The sequence below is a fragment of the Lampetra planeri genome, chromosome 3 (assembly GCF_965212315.1).
Source record: "Lampetra planeri chromosome 3, kcLamPlan1.2.h2, whole genome shotgun sequence".
Lineage (NCBI taxonomy): Eukaryota > Metazoa > Chordata > Hyperoartia > Petromyzontiformes > Petromyzontidae > Lampetra > Lampetra planeri.
Genome location: NC_136109.1, coordinates 6,167,556 through 6,187,484, shown reverse-complemented (window position 1 = coordinate 6,187,484; position 19,929 = coordinate 6,167,556). Strand labels below are relative to the sequence as shown.

The 19,929-nt window shown below is 51.1% G+C and overlaps 2 protein-coding genes across 3 annotated transcripts in view; both read left to right on the top strand.

The window, feature by feature from the left end:
* LOC144736816 (uncharacterized) overlaps window positions 1–19,929 on the top strand; it is a 674,279-nt gene that overhangs the window by 47,600 nt on the left and 606,750 nt on the right. The gene's annotated exons all lie outside the window — the stretch shown is intronic.
* Window positions 18,710–19,929, top strand: part of LOC144736842 (uncharacterized) — a 34,740-nt gene continuing 33,520 nt past the window's right edge. For both annotated transcript variants that reach the window (XM_078619500.1, XM_078619492.1), the window contains exon 1: window positions 18,710–18,892. In XM_078619500.1, the coding sequence (XP_078475626.1) occupies window positions 18,725–18,892 (168 nt within the window). In that variant the 5' untranslated portion in view covers window positions 18,710–18,724. The remainder of the gene's footprint in view (window positions 18,893–19,929) is intronic.

Genomic DNA, 19,929 nt, shown 5'->3' with positions numbered 1-19,929 from the left:
ATTATAATAGTAATACAGTATTAGGCAACTTATTAGTTTCATAATAGTAAAGAATGAAGCAGAGTTATGTGGACACAAACATTATCATTGTAATATTTGTAAGCTTATTTGTTTAATAATAGTAAACAATAAACCTGAGTTGTTAGCGAAAGATTAAATAAAATTGTACTTTACATTGGCGTGGTGACGCCTCGTCCCGTGCAGAGCCCGCGGCCTCGCCTAGATTGGCAAGCCAGAGGAGGTGAGACGTTGCCAGGCTGTTGGCTGGGCCACTACCCCCCCCCCCCACTATCCCCCCCCCCCCGAGGCAGAATAGTACTATGTAAGCGCTTAAATAATATTAAATTAATATATAAGGACTTTATATCAGCAACTGAACGCATTGGGATGGGGGGGGGAAGAGGACATCACACTGTGAAGAGAAATCGACAGCGTGATGTGGATATATATTCCATGTTAAACGCGTAAAATAAAATGTCCCCCGTGAGCTGGAGTGAACGCGCATCACTTGGCAGGGTCCGCCCCCCCCAGGCAATTGTCGTGAGTTGGTACGGTCGATGTGGCGCAATAAGTAAATAATTAAAATAAGAATGCCACTAATTTGTTAATTAAACGACTTTTAAATTTACGGACGTGAAAACGGAATAGCCTATTCCCACCGCGGGGCTAAGGGCGTGCCGGCTGGCAAGTTATTTCGGTCTTAACCCCAACGTCCAAGAGCCAAATCCCCCGCAAGCTCGAGCGCGCGGAGACTTTTATATATAAGACTAGCAGAAGTACCCGGCGTTGCCCGGGTGCCAAAAATATGTCTTAATAACCTTACATATGTAATGCGGGCGAAAGCGACCTTCCGGATGTGACGTCACGAGGAGGCGGAGCCAGGTGACGTGGGTGAAAGGTAGGGGGTCCTTAAGCGGGTAAACCGGAAGGAGAAGGGAGTCGGGGTGTGAATGGAAAGGTGTGGGGCCACGCGGGCGTACGAGCCGAGGGGGCACCGTCAGAAGCGGGAGCCAACCCTGGGAACAGTAGGGAGCTACTGGGAGGTGTAAAGCTGCAGATAGAGATAGGCAGTAAGGCTGTGTGTGAGGGGCAGCGGGGTGGCTGCCAAGAGTCGCAGGAGCGACGAGAAGGCGAGACAGCACGAGGCTGTCAGAGCTGCAGCAGGAACAGCCAAGGGAGCTGTGTGAGAGTACAGCAGCGGAGCTGCTGCGGGGCTGCAAGAGCGACAAGAACAGCAGCGGGGCTGCTGATGTGGACTGGAGTGACATCGGAACCAGCACAGAGAGAATAAGAGAGACAGCCGTGTGGGAACGCAGTACGGACCGAATAAAGGACACTGAGCCAGAGATCGTGGTCAAGTCTTTTATTACACATATATACACAGATACTAAGGTATTGTCAAAGCCCGGTGGGCTTTGACAATACCTTTCACCACTCACCCTCACCACTCATCCTCACCACTCCCACTCACTACTCACCCTCACCATTCACCATCACAACTCACCACTCACCAATCTCCCTCACCAATCTCCCTCACCAATCTCCCTCTAACCTCACCACTCACCCTCACCACTCACCAATCACCAATCACCACACACCCTCACCACTCACTCTCACCACTAACCCTCACCACTCACTCTCACCATTCACCCTGACCATTCAGCCTCACCACTCACTCTCACCATTCACCCTGACCATTCAGCCTCACCACTCACCACTCACCCTCACCACTCACCCTCTCCCTCACCACTCACGCTTACCACTCACCCTCACCACCACTCACCATCACCACTCACGCTCACCACTCACTCTCTCCCTCTCCACTGTCCCTCACCCTCACCACTCACCCTCACTACTCACTACTCACTAATCACCCTCACCACTCACCCTCACTACTCACTAATCACCCTCACCACTCACCACTCATCCTCACTACTTACTACTCACCTTCACCACTCACCTTCACCACTGACCCTCACCACTCACCCTCACCACTCATCCCCACCACTCACCCCGAACCACTCACCCTCACTACTCACCATCACCACTTACCCTCACCACTCACCATTCACCACTCACCCTCACCACTCACCCTCACCACTCATCCTCACCACTCACCATCACCATAAACCCTAACCACTCACCCTCACCACTAACCCTCACCCTCACCACTCACCCTTACTACTCACCACTCAACGTCACCACTCTTCATCACCACTCACCCTCACCACTCACCCCTCACCATCACCACTCACCCTCACCACTCACCATCACCACTCACCCTCACTACTCACCATCACCACTCACCCTCACCACTCACCCTCACCACTCACGCTCACCACTCACCCTCACCACTCACCCTCACCACCACCAATCACCCCTCACCACTAACCCTGACCCCTCACCACTGACCACTCACCCTCCCCACTCACCCATCCTACTCACCACTCAACCTCACCACTAACCCTCACCCCTGACCACTCACCCTCCCCACTCACCACTCACCCTTCCTACTCACCACTCAACCTCACCACTCACCCTCACCACCCACCACTCACCCTCACCACTCACCCTTCCTACTCACCACTCAACCTCACCACTGACCACTCACCACTCACCCTTACCCTCACCACTCACTCTCACCATTCACCCTTACTATTCACCACACACCCTCACCACTCACCCTCAACATCAACACTCACCCTCACCACTCACCATCATCACAAATCCTAACCACTCACCCTCACCACTCACCCTCACCACTCACTCTCACCACACCCTCAACACTCACCCTCCCCACTCACCCTCACCACAAACCCTCACCACTTAACCTCACCACTCTCCCTCACCACTCACCGTCACCACTCACCCCTCACCATCACCACTCACCCTCACCACTAACCCTGACCTCTCACCACTGACCACTCACCACTCACCCTCACCACTAACCCTCACCATCACCACTCACCCTTACTACTCACCACTCAACCTCACCACTCTTCGTCATCACTCACCCTCACCACTCACCCATCACCACTCACCCCTCACCCTCACCACTCACCCTCACCACTCACCCCTCACCATCACTACTCACCCTCACCACTCTCCCTCACCACTCACTCTCACCATTCACCCTCACCATTCAGCCTCACCACTCAACCTCACCACTCACCCTCACCACTCACCACTCACCGTCACAACCACCACTCACCCTCACCACTCAACCTCACCACTCAACCTCACCCTCACTACTCACCATTCATCCTGACTAATCACCACTGACCAATCACCACTCACCACTCTCCACTAACCTTCACCACTCAACCTCATCACTCACCCTCAAAACTAACGACTCTCTCACCACTCACCCTCACCACTCAGCACTCACCCACACCACTCACGCTCACCACTCACCACTCACCCATCACCACTCCCAACTGCCACTCACCCTCACAACAACCACTCAACCTCACCGCTCACCACTCACCCTCACCACTCACCCTGACCATTCACCGTCACTACTAACCCTCACCACTCACCCTTACCACTCACCCTCACCACTAACCCTCACCATCACCACTCACCCTTACTATTCACCACTCAACCTCACCACTCTTCGTCACCACTCACCCTCACCACTCACCACTCACTCTCACCATTCACCCTCACCATTCAGCCTCACCACTCACCCTCACGAATCACCCTCACCACTCACCACTCACCGTCACAACCACCACTCACCCTCACCACTCACCCTCACCACTCAACCTCACCACTCAACCTCACCCTCACTACTCACCATTCATCCTGACCAATCACCACTGACCAATCACCACTCAACACTCTCCACTAACCCTCACCACTCAACCTCACCACTCACCCTCAAAACTAACGACTCTCTCACCACTCACCCTCACCACTCAGCACTCACCCTCACCACTCACCCTCACCACTCACGCTCACCACTCACCCATCACCACTCACAACTGCCACTCACCCTCACAACAACCACTCACCCTCACCGCTCACCATTCACCCTCACCACTCACCCTCACCACTCACCCTGACCACTCACCCTCACCACTACCCCTCACCACTCACCCTTACCACTCACCCTCACCACTAACCCTCACCATCACCACTCACCCTTACTACTCACCACTCAACCTCACCACTCTTAGTCACCACTCACCCTCACCACTCACCCTCACCACTCACCACTCACTCTCACCATTCACGCTCACCATTCAGCCTCACCACTCACCCTCACGACTCACCCTCACGACTCACCCTGACCACTCACCGCTCACCGTCACAACCACCACTCACCCTCACCACTCACCCTCACTACTCAACTTCACCACTCAACCTCACCCTCACTACTCACCATTCATCCTGGCCAATCACCACTGACCAATCACCACTCACCACTCTCCACTAACCCTTACCACTCAACCTCACCACTCACCCTCACTCACCCTTAAAACTAACCACTCTCTCACCCTCACCACTCACCCTCACCACTCACCTTCACCACTCACCCTCACCACTCACGCTCACCACTCACCACTCACCCCTCACCGCTCACCTATCACCACTCACAACTGCCACTCACCCTCACCGCTCACCCTCACCACTCACCCTCACAACAACCACTCACCCTCACCGCTCACCACTCACACTCACCCTCACCACTCATCCTCACCAATCACACCCTCACCAATCACCACTCACCCTCACTGCTCACCCTCACCACTCACCACTCACGCTCACCCTCACCCCTCACTAATCACCACTCACAACTGCCACTCACCCTCACCACTCACCCTCACCACTCACCCTCACTACTCACCACTCATCCTCACCAATCACACCCTCAACAATCACCACTGACCCTCACCACTTACCACTCACCCTCACCACTCACTACTCACCCTCACCACTCACCCTCACCATTCACCCTCACCACTCACCCTCACCACTCTCCCTCACCACTCTCCCTCACCACTCACCCTCACCACTCACCAGTCACGCTCACCACTGACACTCACCACTCACCCTCACTACTCACCCTGCCCACTCACCACTCACCCTCACTCACCTCATCGCTCACCACTCACCCTCACCCTGACCACTCACCACTCATCCTCACCAATCACACCCTCACCAATCACCAATCACCACTCACCCTCACCTTCACCACTCACCCTAACCACTCACCCTCACCACCACCACTCACCCTATTCCCGTTTTAAAAAAAACTTGCTTACGTGTCGCCAAGTATGCTTAACATTTCTTACAGACACACACATTCACTAATTTAGATTTTGACATTACACATACAAAACGTCAGCTTGTAGTACTGTCATGATAGCAGGTACCACCACCACAGTGATGGTGAGTGGTGAGGGTAGGTGGTGAGCGGTGAGGGTGAGTGGTGAGGGAGAGCGGTGAGTGGTGAGGGTGTATGGTGAGTGGTGAGGGTGAGTGGTCAGGGTGAGTGGTGAATGGTGAGGGTGAGTGGTGAGGGTGAGTTGTGAGAGTGGTGAGTGGTGAGGGTGAGTGGAAAGGGTGAGTGGTTAAGGTGAGGGTGAGTGGTGAGGGAGAGTGGTGAGGGAGAGTGGTGGTGGTAAGGGTGAGGATGGTTGGTGATGGTGAGTGGTGAGCGTGAGTGGTAAGGGAAAGGGGTGAATGGTGAGGGTGAGTGGTGAGGGAGAGTGGTGAGGGTGAGTAGTGGTGGTGAGGGTGAGTAGTGAGTGATGAGGGTGAGTGGTGAGGGTAATTAATGAGTGGTGAGGGTGAGTGGTGAGCGTGAGTGGTGAGGAGTGAGGAAGAGTGGTGAGGAAGAGTGGTGAGGGTGAGTGATGAGCGTGAGTGGTGAGGGAGAGGGGTGAGCATGAGTGGTGTGGGTGAGGGTGAGTGGTGAAAGTGGGTGGTGAGAGTGAGTGGTGAGGGTGAGTGGTGAGTGGTGAGAGGTGAGTGGTGAGTGGTGAGAGGTGAGTGGTGAGAGGTGAGTGGTGAGGGTGAGTGGTGAGGGTGAACGTGAGTGGTGAGAGTGAGTGGTGAGGGTGAGTGGTGAGTGGTGAGTGGTGAGGGTGAGTGGTGAGGGTGAGTGGTGAGCGTGAGTGGTGAGGGTGAGGGGTGAGCGTGAGTGGTGTGGGTGAGGGTGAGTGGTGAAAGTGGGTGGTGAGAGTGAGTGGTGAGGGTGAGTGGTGAGTGGTGAGAGGTGAGTGGTGAGTGGTGAGAGGTGAGTGGTGAGAGGTGAGTGGTGAGGGTGAGTGGTGAGGGTGAACGTGAGTGGTGAGAGTGAGTGGTGAGGGTGAGTGGTGAGTGGTGAGTGGTGAGGGTGAGTGGTGAGGGTGAGTGGTGAGCGTGAGTGGTGAGGGTGAGGGGTGAGCGTGAGTGGTGTGGGTGAGTGGTGAGGGTGAGTGGTGAAAGTGAGTGGTGAGAGTGAGTGGTGAGGGTGAGTGGTGAGTGGTGAGAGGTGAGTGGTGAGAGGTGAGTGGTGAGAGGTGAGTGGTGAGAGGTGAGTGGTGAGAGGTGAGTGGTGAGGGTGAGTGAGAGGTGAGGGTGAGTGGTGGTGAGTGGTGGTGGTGAGGGTGAGTGTTGAGGGTGAGTGGTGGTGGCGAGGGTGAGTGGTGAGGATGAGTGGTGGTGGTGAGGGCGAGGATGATTGGTGAGGGTGAGCGTGAGTGTTGAGGGAGAAGGGTGAGTGGTGAGGGTGAGTGGTGAGAGAGTGGTGAGGGAGAGTGGTGAGGGTGAGTAGTGGTGGTGAGGGTGAGTAGTGAGGGTGAGTGAGTGGTGAGGGTGAGTGGTGAGGGTGAGTGGTGAGGGTGAGTGGTGAGGGTGAGTGATGGTGAGTGATGGTGAGTGGTGATTGTGAGTGGTGAGTGATAGTAAGTGGTGAGGGTGAGTGAGGGAGAGTGGTGAGGGAGAGTGGTGAGGGTGTATATATTTTGCCTATGATGACAGCAGTACATGCTGACGTTTTGTATGTTAAATGTAAAAGCAAAATGTGTGAACCCTTGATTCCTTCGCAACGATTACAAAGAATCGCTTGTTTTCGCGCTTGGGCTACATTTTTAATTACAGAGTTTTATTTGCATTGGTATGTTATGTTTGAAAGTTTTCAGGAGTTTTTAATTATATTTTTGCCCCGGTCAACGCCGGATATTTCCCATTCGTAGCAGTTTATATCGACTCTATAATCAAATTATTTTAAACGGGAACAGGGCGATTATAAATGAATCTACAACCATCGATTCCTTTGCGCGATTCAGAGAATCGATTCTTGGCGCGTCGGGTTTAAAAGTAATTACACAGTTGTATTTTCATTGGTATGTTATGTTTTATATTTTTCAGAAGTTTTTAAATGTATTTTTCACCCGGGCAACGCTGGGTATATCGAGTTTATAGCACAAAGTGGTCGCCTGACACGTGTGGGGTGTCGAGGCCTAGTACCGTGCAGAGCCTCCGGCCTCGCCTAGATTGCCCAGCCGGCCGAGGCTGGGTATTGGGGTCGCCTCCCCCCCCCCCCCCTGCGCTAGAATAATACTGTCCAATCGCTATAATTTTATTATCTGCAGACCCTATAATAGTAATTGCGCACACTGGAGTGGGGGGGGAGTGAAGAGGACGTGAAACTTTGATGTATTTACCTCAGCGTCGCGTGTTAATGCGTGTGCATATTTTTTACGGAAATTAAAAATGGCGTCCACCCCGCAGCGACAGCGGTGGTGTATAGTAATAGTGATACCCGTTGCCAGGGGCAACCGCCGTGGTCCGCGCCGGTCGGCAATAGTAAATAAATAAATAAAGAGAAATCGCACAAAATCGATAATCGGACCGAAGGCGACGGACGAAAAATCGGAAATGCCTAAGTTCACCGCGGGGCCGGGGGCGTGCCCACCTGCAAAAAATTTTCTTCCTAAACCCCACGGCCCGAGCGCCAAATCCCTCGAAAGCGAGCGTACGCAGAGGGACAGACGGACAGACGGACAGACGGACAGACAAAAAGTGACGTTTATAGGTAAGATACACCCCTTCGTCCCATTGTCTCTACTATGAACTCCCCCACCTACAAACTGGCTCGTTTTTTGTCTGAAATCCTGCGGCCTTTCACTGGAAACACCACCTCTGCAGTACTAAACTCTACTGACCTGGTATCGCCAATCAAGGGAATTCCCCTGTCCCCAGACGACATGCTTGTCAGTTTTGATGTGGTTTCCTTATTCACCAAAGTTTCTGTACCTGACACCATCGCAATCATTGAAGACTTGGTTCATCAAGGACTGAATACTGAGGTACCCCCCCTGGTGAGACACTGCTTAACCAATACATACTTCACCTGGAATGGAACTTTCTACAAACAAACTGAGGGCACCCCAATGGGCTCCCCCCTATCTCCAGTTGTAGCCAACGTTTTCATGGAGAAATTAGAGACTGACGCCATCCAGACTGCCACTCTACGCCCGACCTTATGGAAGAGGTACGTAGATGACACTTTTGTCATCTGGCCACATGGCCGGCCTGCTCTAGACCAATTCCTCGACCACATCAATTCCATACACCCCGCCATCAGATTCACCATGGAAGTCAAAAAAGATGGCAAGCTACCCTTTTTGGATGTCCTAATTAAAAGGAGACCTGATGGTTCAATGAGCCACTCTGTCTACAGGAAAGCCACCCATACGGATGCTTACCTAAAACCAGATTCCCACCACCATCCATCCCAGAAAAATTCCCTCATCAAGACTCTACACCATAGAGCCCAATTTATCTCTGACCAGGAACACATTGCCAGTGAACTCAAACACGTACGCCAAGCTCTTAAGGCTAATGGTTACTCCGTTTACACAATCCGCAAAGCCATCACTCCAACCATCAAGAAGAATCCTGTTGAGGAGCCTTTCAAAACCATCACCTTACCCTACATTGCTGGGGTCACAAAAAGATCTCCAAAATCCTGATTAAACACAAGATCCAGGTCCGATTCAACACAATACATAAAATCCCTGATCTGGTCCCGTCTGTAAAAGATGTGATTCCCAACATACAGTACCCTGGCGTCTACAAACTAAGTTGCCTCTGTGGTAGCAGTTACATTGGAGAAACCAAACGACATGTCTCGGACCACATCCGTGAACATAAAGCAGACCTGAAACATGGTAGGACAAATACCTCAGCTGTGGCAGATCACTGTTACAATTCAGTGGGCTCACATGACATTGACTTCTCCAAGACAGAGGTTCTCTGCAAGCCATCTGGCTACCACGAGACATTCGTTCATGAGGCGATCCACATATACAAACCTCAGAGAAATTTCAACCGAGAAGATGGATTCTCGCTCAGCAATCATTGGAAGGACATAATAAACCATTTTGGATCTTAACTGATTGTGTTCACATTTACGGGACTTTCAGACCGCAGTCCACTCACTGGCATTGACTATATATATTTTATTCTCCACAGGGAATGCATTCTTTGCTCCGCTGCAAGTCTCCTATCACCACTCTCCCATTGACACATTCCGTTGCTTCCTCTTAGGACCTTTCACGCGACGGTCAATGGTATAGTGTATAGCAGATTGTATAATAATAAATAGTATAAAAGTGTAATGCTTAATATAATGTATAAGGTAATGTATAGTATCGTAATTGTATAGTGAATATACAGCAGTGTGGTATACAGTAGGGTGGGTAGAATAATACATAGTGTAATATTACAATGTATATATAGTATCGTAATTGTGTAATGTTCTTGGAGGGAGATGAAGTCTTCGTAGAGGCAACACGCTTTATTTTACCAAACAGTTTACACTAATCCCTAACACAAAGGGGTAATGGCCCCTTTCACCCACAACCTGGGGAGGTACAGCCTCCGGGCTATCATACCTACAACTCTCCCTACTCCAGCCCTCCGGCTAGCTAAACCTAGGGGAGGCTGACCCACCGCTGGCCCGGTGGGTCCCTGACCACTGGCCCGTCCGGACCTGGCCCTCACAAGGGCATCAGGCCGAGGGAACCTCAGGGTCCTAACCCCACGACCACTGGCACCGCACTGAGCCCCGGCCCTTAGAAGGACGTCGGCGGCTTGGGGTCCAGGGTCTTCTTCTTCTTCAGGCGGCTTCTGGCTTCGGCTTGAGACGGACTGACTCGCGCTCTTAGGGACCCGCCTTATATACTCTTTCTCCCTGAGGGGCGGGGTTCTGGAGGATCGTAGCTCCTGCCAGCCCCCTCCCCTCAGAGGGGTTCCAACCGCCGTTGGCCTGACCGGTCCGGACCGGTTTCTACCCCTCCCCCTGGTTGTGGCGCGTGTGTGTCAATCATGACCACCACAATTGTATAGTGAATATACAGCAGTGTGGTATACAGTAGGGTGGGTAGAATAATACATAGTGTAATATTACAATGTATAGTCTAAGGTATAGGGTGGTGTATAGTAATACAGTATATCATTTAATGTTGGGTTTGTCTATGGCAGTATATAGTACGGGGTAGACCCGTGTGATGTAAGAGAAAAGTTTAGCTGGAGGTATATATTTTTTGCGACATAGAATTGTAATGTATGACTTACTGTTAGTAGCTCAGCTTATTGGAGAGTATATTTAGTATACTGATGATACTGATGTACTTTATATTTTAGTTTGTTACGTGGTGGTTTAGTTGCTGCAGCTCCATACTATTAACATTCCTTCCCTTTATTAATGCTAACCCTACTCCCTCCCTTTGATGCTGCTAATCCTGCATAATGCACGGGCATAATATGACTTTGAAATCCCCCGCCCACCTCCTAAGCATTCCACAAGTAGTGACTAATCCCATATCTGCATTTCCCATAAATATGCTTAATTCCTCTTGATATGCAAATTCCTTTGTCAAGGCGCTCTTCCCCCTCCAACCCAGCTTAAATATACGCTGCCAAGTCTGGTGGTGTTCATTCAGATGCTGTCTTTCCGACAGACCTGTTCTTCACCTGAGGACGGCTGCTTGCGTTGTGGCCGAAACGTCGTGAGAATTATTTTATTATGTTTTATTTTTATTATTTTAATATTTCCCTTCTACGTGACTTTACCGAAATAACCAAGAAGATGAATCCCTGCAGTCACGAAAGCTTTAAATCGAAACTGGTACAGTGTGAGGACACAGTGAAGACTAGCACACAGAGTGAGCATTGAAACACCACGAGTACTGGCAGACACACCGCGAGTACTGGCACAGTTAATAGAGGCACACAGTGAGAGTACTGACACAGAGTGAGGACTGGCACACAAATAAAACATTGACACATAGAATACTGAAACATACAGTGAGTAGTGACACTGAGTAGTAACGCACAGTGAGTACTGATACACACAGTGAGTAATGATAGTGAGTACTGACAGAGTGGTGACAGAGTGAGTAGTGACACACAAAGTAGTGACACAGTGAGTAGTGACACAATGAGTAGTGACACAGTGAGTAGTGACACAGAGTACTGACACACAGTGAGTAGTGACACAGTGAGTAGTAACAGAGAGTAGTGACACAGAGAGGAATGACATTCAGAGTACTGACACAGTGAGTAGTGACACTCAAAGCAGTGACACAGAGTGAGAAGTGAACCACACAGTGAGTAGTGACACACAGTGACAGTACTGACACACAGTAAGTAGTGACACAGTGACAGTACTGACACACAGTGAGTAGTGACACACAGTGACTACTGACACACAGTAAGTAGTGACACACAGTGAGAATACTCACACAGTGAGTAGTGACACACAGTGACAGTACTGACACACAGTAAGTAGTGACAGTGACAGTACTGACACAGTGAGTACTGACACACAGTGAGTACTGACACACAGTGACAGTACTGACACAGTGACAGTACTGACACACATTGACAGTACTGACACACAAGGAGTAGTAACACAGTGACTATTCACACACAGTGAGTAGTAACACACAGTGAGTACTGATATACAGTGAGTAGTGACACACAGCTTGATGAATACATCTGCAAGACAGTGTTTTAAGCATGGTGGCCAATGGAGATGTAAGCTCTGACAGAAAGCTGTGCACTGCAGTTCGCAGTTCAAAGTCTGTTCAGGATTCTCCCTCTAGACAGCCAGCGCACCACTGTGTGAAGTCATCGTTGCTCGTGTTCAGATCCCATGGTTTCGCACAGCTTGCAAAACAGTGTTGGAGGCCAACGCTTCCCGATATATCATGCAGTGGGTCCACTGCACACCACGATTTTCATTCCTAATCCGTGCTTGTGAGTCCTCTCACCCGCCCAGTCATTGACGCGGCCGCGACAACACCAACTTTGGTGCAGGGATTCCAGCTCAAACCGTGTTTAGAGATAAAGTGGTGGACAATGTTGAGAATGTCCTCTCTGGTTGGATTCCCCTTTACACTCTTGCAGAAGGGGACATGCTGACAAATGTCGTCAATGTCCCTGTATTGTACACATGCAAACAGCTGTGCTTCTCCACCGATACAATGTAGACTCATCGAGCTGGAGGGCAAATTTATTACCCATTTTTAGTTTTTCCACAACTTGATCGACAACATCGGTGGCCATGTCATCCATCCTTCAGGACACAGTGGCACAAGACAAAGGTACGCTCTTAAATGCGTCCACTGCTTTTGTGTCAAGCCTGGTCTCTGCAAGCACGACGGCTGTGGGCAACATTAAATCGTCAGCTACAAGCAACGCCACTGCATAAGACGCCTCAAGTGATTTGGCTGATGTTGTTGAGGCTGTTTTCATTGTGAATTGACACGACCTGAAGTGGGAGAGCTTTCTCTGAAAACAACTCAGCTGGCTTAAAGACTTAAGGCACTGGTCTTTCCTGTTGAGATGCCGTTACAGATGGGCCAGCTTCATGCTCTTGTTAGCCAAAATCTCTCCGCACAGGAAGCAGAGAGGTTGAGGAGGATCGGAGGTCGTGGAAATAAATTACAAAAATGGAATATTCTTCGCGAAATCGGCTGCAATTTGTGGGGTTTGTGTTCACTTTTTTGTCGTTTCGGCTTCTTTGTCGCTGGTTTAGTCTTTATTTCTACTAGTAGCGCATTTTAACCAATCATACATTTTGTGAGGTGTCCTAACTAGCTTGTAACTGCAAGGGAATAAACAAATCATCAGACGCTCTGCATGCATGACGTAGTTTGTTCGCGCTCGCTGGCTACTCTTGGAAACCAAATCGTTTACAATCAGTGAGTTTAGAAAGGTCTTTTATATCGTTATAGGTTACCACATGGATTTAAATTGTATCATTATTTTATATTGGCAGAATCAGACATGATTATTCTCCAACGACTCTCGTGTATGATATAATAGCACACATTTATATATCACCTCACGTACCCCCTGGGGTCCGCATACCCCCGGTTGAGAACCACTGGTTTACTGTGTAGTTCTTAGTTTGAGGTACATGGCCACAGTCGGACTGTGGCTTGTCTTCAATTTTACATTTACGAAGGAGATGAAGCAGTGAATGGTCTCACCAGTGTCTTCAAGAAGGAACGTCAAAGCCAGGTGGTGTGATGTTTGGCTCTCTAATGAGTTTTTTATTCTGGATATACAATTAGCACCTGCACCTCCGATTAGCACGGCTGGATATCTACGTTGCAAAAGAAGTGCAACACATATACATACATGTCCGCATTCTTCCATCTGTTCGCCAGCATTTTTATGTATCTGGGTGAGATTATAGGATGGAGAGAGCCGTGCAATCCCAGAAGGACGATCGGGGCTTGATTTGGTAACGAGGAACATTGCTGAGGTCTTGGTTGATGGGGCCGGTGGTTGTCATTGGCAAGAAGACATGGACACTGCCTTGCAGTTTGCGCAACGTCTCTGTGGATTATTTATTGGTGGCAGAATGTTCACGAAAACAGGGAGCCAGGGGACTGGTGTCAGTGTCAGTTTCAGTGTTCTGGGTTAGTAGTGACACATTGAGTCATGACACAGTGAGCATTGACACCCAGTGAGTAATGACAAAGAGTGATGACGCATAATAGGAGTTTAGATAAACTGAGGAATGACACACAATGAGAGTACTGACACAATCTGAGTACTGACACGCAGTGAGAGCGCTGACACGCAGTGAGGGTACTGACAGTGAGAGTACTGACACACAGTGAGTACTGACACAGTGAGAGCGCTGACACACAGTGAGAGTACTGACACACAGTGAGAGTACTGACACAGTGAGAGTACTGACACAGTGAGAGTGCTGACACACAGTGAGAGTGCTGACACACAGTGAGAGTACTGACACAGTGAGAGTACTGACACAGTGAGAGTGCTGACGCACAGTGAGGGTGCTGACACAACGGGAGTAATGAGACAGTGCAAGTAATGCCACAGTGAGTATATTGACAGTGACAGTGAGATTGCTGACACAGTACTGTACTGACACACTCATGGGACTGACAGTGACAGTATTGACATGAGTGTATGGACACACAGTAAGTACTGACAGAGTGATTAGTGACACACAGAGTAGTGACACAGAGTGAGTGGTGACACAGAGTGAGTAGTGACACACAGTGAGAGTACTGACACACAGTGAGAGTACTGACACACAGTGAGAGTACTGACGCAGTGAGAGTACTGACACACAGTGAGAGTACTGACAGAGTGAGAGTACTGGCACAGTGAGAGTACTGACACAGTGAGAGGAGTGACACACAGTGAGAGTACTGACACAGTGAGAGTACTGACAGTGAGAGTGCTGATGTACAGTGAGAGTACTGACACACAATTAGAGTACTGACACACTAAGTACTGACACAGTGAGAGTGCTGACACAACGGTAGTAATGAGACAGTGCAAGTAATGACACAGTGAGTGTATTGACAGTGACACATTGCGATTGCTGACACAGTACTGTACTGACACACTCATTGACGTGAGTGTATGGACACACAGTAAGTATTGACACAGTAAGCACTGACAGAGTGATTAGTGACACACAGAGTAGTGACACAGAGTGGGTAGTGACACACGGAGTGATTAGTGACACTGAGTCTGTACACAGATTAGTGACAGATTGAGTAGTGACAGTGAGCAGTGACACGCACAGAGTAGTGACACACAGAGTGAGTAGTGACACACCACAGTGTTGTGTTTACGAACTCCACGTACCCCGTGTGCTCGCTGTGCCATGCTCCTCAAGGGCCGTGAGCGCCTTCTCTGGGACGCTGCTGCTGCTGCTGTTGTAGCTGATGTTGTTGTTGTAGCTGCTGCTGCTGCTGATGTTGTAGCTGCTGCTGCTGTTGTAGCTGCTGCTGCTGTTGTTGTAGCTGCTGCTGCTGTTGTTGTAGTTGCTGTTGTTGTTGTAGCTGCTGATGTTATTGTTGTAGCTGCTGCTGTTGTAGCTGCTGCTGTTGTTGTAGCTGCTGCTGTTGTTGTAGCTGCTGTTGTTGTTGTAGCTGCTGCTGTGCTCACGCAGCGCCACGGATCTCCCGTGTAGAGCAGCCGGGCAGCTGGCTACACGGGACATCACCGCCGTGTCACAAATCAATATCGACTTACACAGCGAGAGAGCTCACACACAGCGTGACTACTGACACACAGTGTGACTACTCACTCACTGTGTCAGTACTTACACAGTGAGTACTGACACACAGTGAGAGTACTTACTCTCACTGTGTGTCAGTACTTGCACAGTGAGTACTGACACACAGTGTGAGTACTGATAGTGCTTACTGACAGTGAGTAATGGAGCAGTGTGAGGGTAATGACAGTGTGAGTACTGACACACAGGGACAGTGGGACTAATGACACACAGCGAGTACTGGCACTGCAAGTTACGACACCGTGAGGGTGCTCACACACTGTGACTAATGACACACATGGTGAGTACTGACACAGTGATAGTACTGGCACACAGTAAGATTATAGACACAGTGATAGTACTGGCACACAGTAAGAGTACAGAGAGTACTGACACAAGTGACACTGATGAATGGCACAGTGAGAGTGCTGAAACAATGAGGTCTGACACTCAACTTGACACACGGTGAGTAATGACACAGTGAGCACTGACACACAGTGAGTACTGGCACAGTGTGAGCACTGACACAGTGAGTACTGACACACAGTGAGTACTGACATGCAGTGAGTACTGACATGCAGTGAGTAGACACACAGTGAGCGAAGTGAACCACGGTGTGAGCACCGACACGGCATGACGGTAGTGACACAGAGCTGGCACACAGCGAGTAGTGACACACAGCGAGTGGTGACACACAGCGAGTGGTGACACACAGCGAGTGGTGACACACAGCGAGTGGTGACACACAGCGAGTGGTGACACACAGCGAGTAGAGACACACAGCGAGTAGTGACACACAGCGAGTAGTGACACACAGCGAGTAGTGACACACAGCGAGTAGTGGCACACAGCGAGTAGTGACACACAGCGAGTAGTGACACACAGCGAGTAGTGACACACACAGCGAGTAGAGACACACAGCGAGTAGTGACACACAGCGAGTAGTGACACACACAGCGAGTAGTGACACACAGCGAGTAGTGACACACAGCGAGTGTAGCAGTCGTAGTAGTCGCGGTGCGAGTGAGCGGCGCGTGCGTCGTAGTCACCGGTAGCGGCGTGGCGCACGCAGCGCGCTGCCTGGAGCAGTGACACCACGTGGTGGTGGTGCTCACGTGAGCAGTGACACCACGTGGTGGTGGTGGTGCTCACGTGAGCAGCATCACGTGGTGGTGGTGGCCTCGTCACCACTGCGCAGCGCAGGGGCTGCCGCGGTGCACTTGGAACGACCACTGGGGAATTATCCTCACAACAACAACCACTCACAACAACAACTACTCACAACAACAACCACTCACAACAACAATCTCTCAACAACAACCACTCACAACAATCTCTCAACAAACACTCAACGACTCGTCTCACTCTCTCGATCCACTCTGCCGATCCACTCTCTCCCTCCTACTCGACTCACCTTCACCACTGAGCAGCTCACCCCTCCCATCTCATTCAGCCCCCCCTCCTCCAACGCTTCTTCTCCCCTCCCTCTTACTCAGCCACTCACCTCTTACTCAGCCACTCACCACCCCTCACTCACCACCCCTCACCACCCCTCACCCGCTACCTCACTCACCGTGCAGTGTCCACTCACTCACCACTCACCTCTTACTCAGCCACTCACCACCCCTCACTCACCACCCCCTCACTCACCACCCCCTCACCCGCTACCTCACTCACCGTGCAGTGTCCACTCACTCAACACTCACCTCTTACTCAGCCACTCACCACCCCTCACTCACCACCCCTCACTCACCACCCCCTCACCCGCTACCTCACTCACCGTGCAGTGTCCACTCACTCAACACTCACCTCTTACTCAGCCACTCACCACCCCTCACTCACCACCCCTCACTCACCACCCCTCACTCACCACCCCTCACTCACCACCCCCTCACCCGCTACCTCACTCACCGTGCAGTGTCCACTCATCTCCACTTTCTCTTCATTCGTGGACGTTCATGGACACGCAACCAAAAACAAAGATCCCCCGTGTAGCCTCAACAGGCCAACGGTAGCATCCACTCACAACAATAACCACTCACAACGGCAATTCACAACAAGTCATCACAACAACAACCAATCACAACAACAATAACCACTCACAACAACAATAACCACTCACTACAACAACAACCACTCCCAACAACAAATACTCACAACAACAATAACCACTCACAACAACAAATACTCACAACAACAAACAACCAATAACGACAGCAATTCACAACAACAACCACCCAGTACAACAACAACCACCCACTTTAACAACAACCACTCACAACAACCACCCACAACACCAACCACTCACAACCACCCACAACAACACCACAACCACTCACAACAACAACCACTCGCAACAACAACCACTCACAACAATAACCACTCACGACAAAAACAACCAATCACAACTACTCACTACAGCAACAAACACTTCTCACAACAACAGCCAATCACAACAACCACTCACAATGATAAAAACCACCACTCACAACAACAAGAACTCGTAACATGTCACAATAACAACTCACACCAACAACCACTCACAACACCCACTCACAACAACAGGCACTCATAACATCTCACAACACTACAACCACTCACAACAACCACTACCTAACTACTATAACCACCACTACAACCACTACCACAACCACCACTACCTAACTACTATAACCACCACTACAACCACTACCACAACCACCACTACCTAACTACTATAACCACCACTACAACCACTACCACAACCACCACTACCTAACTACTATAACTACCACTACAACCACCATCACCAACAGCAGCCGCGTGCCGGGCCGGGCTCCGCTGGCGAGGCGCAGGGAGCGGGCCAAGTTGAGGGGGTGAGGGTGGTGAGGGGGTGAGGGGGGTGAGGGGCGCCCAGACAGAGAGAGGCGCCCAGCGCTGCGACCACGGGGAGGAGGAGGTGGTGAGGGTGGTGGTGGTGAGGGTGGTGGTGGTGAGGGTCGTGGTGGTGAGGGTCGTGGTGGTCAGGGTGGTGAGAGAGCGTGGCCTGGGGGTCGAGTTGACGGAGCAGCGGGTGAGGGGTTGGACAGCAGCAGGCGGTGACGACGGGGAGGCGACAGTATACGTGCTGTGTGTGTACATGGTGTGTGTGTACATGTTGTGTGTGTGTACGTGGTGTGTGTGTACACGATGTGTGTGTGCGCGCGCGGTGTGTGTGTGTGGTGGAGTGGAGGGACCTCTGAGTCTGATTCTCCTCTCTCTCTGGTCACAGTGACGACCTTCGTGGACTGTGGAGGCCTCAAGTTCCTGCTGAGCCTGCTCAAGCACCACGCCTGCCAGGGCCTCATGCTGCGCTTTGTGAGTCACGCGGAGAGGGGGGGGAGACAGAGCGAGTTAGAGACAGAGAGGGTTATAGACATGACTGCACGTTATTGACGTCCTAACAGACGAACCTTACAGCTCACAATGAGGGAGACAGAATTAGAAGACAAACGCCCACGTCGAGTGGGAGCATCCTCAGGGTGTCTTGTCGAGGTGCTTGTAGAATGGCCAGTGTGAATCCTGCCGGATCAGCTGTTTGTGCACTCTGTGTACATTCTTGTGTTTCTGCTTCTGCTGCGTGTGCCGTGTTGTTGTTCGCGTCTTGCGTAGCAAGTCCGTGCTGCGCCGTGCGATGTTGCCGTGTCGCGTGTGCACTGAGCGTCTCACCCGCCTCTACTACGAGTTGTCACTTGGGGATCGCGTCTTCAGATGCGGCAGCGATCTCGCGTGCGGTCCGTTCTGCCTCCTCCTCCTCCCGCTTGTGCCGCTCCTCCTCCTCCTCTATCCGCTCCTCCTGCTCTGCCGCGATGAGCTTCAGCCGCGTGCCAATCTGGCGGAGCCGTAGACACGAGACCACGTGGCAGTGCAGAGTGAACGCGCCGTCTCACACAGTGGAGACGCTCGCACCGGGGGCGCCACCATGCTGGTGGCCTGCTGCTGCTGGACGTTTCGAGAGAGAGGCAGAGAGAGTTAGACAGTTAATGAGTGAGTTAGAGAACGAGGTAAAGAGAGAGAGTTAGAGAGCGAGGTAGAGAGTGGGTGAGTTGGTGACAGGGTATCACTGTACCACTGTCTGTGTGTGAGAGTTGTAGGGAGCGGTAGTGCAGTGGCTGGCGTGCTGCGCTACGAACCCGGCGACCCGGGTTCAAGTTCCACTCACGGCCAACACCGGTGACGATTATAGAAGCCGGTCCTGGGCCTCCCCTAGGTTGACTCAGCCTCAAAAGAGCAGCTGGTGCAGAGTGTGAACATCGCCACTAGGGGGACAAAGGCGACCGGGTGTGGTGCGGGTCAATCGCCTCCTCGTGTGCCGTGCCGGCACTCGTAGCTGCTCGCTTACAGCACTTGCCACG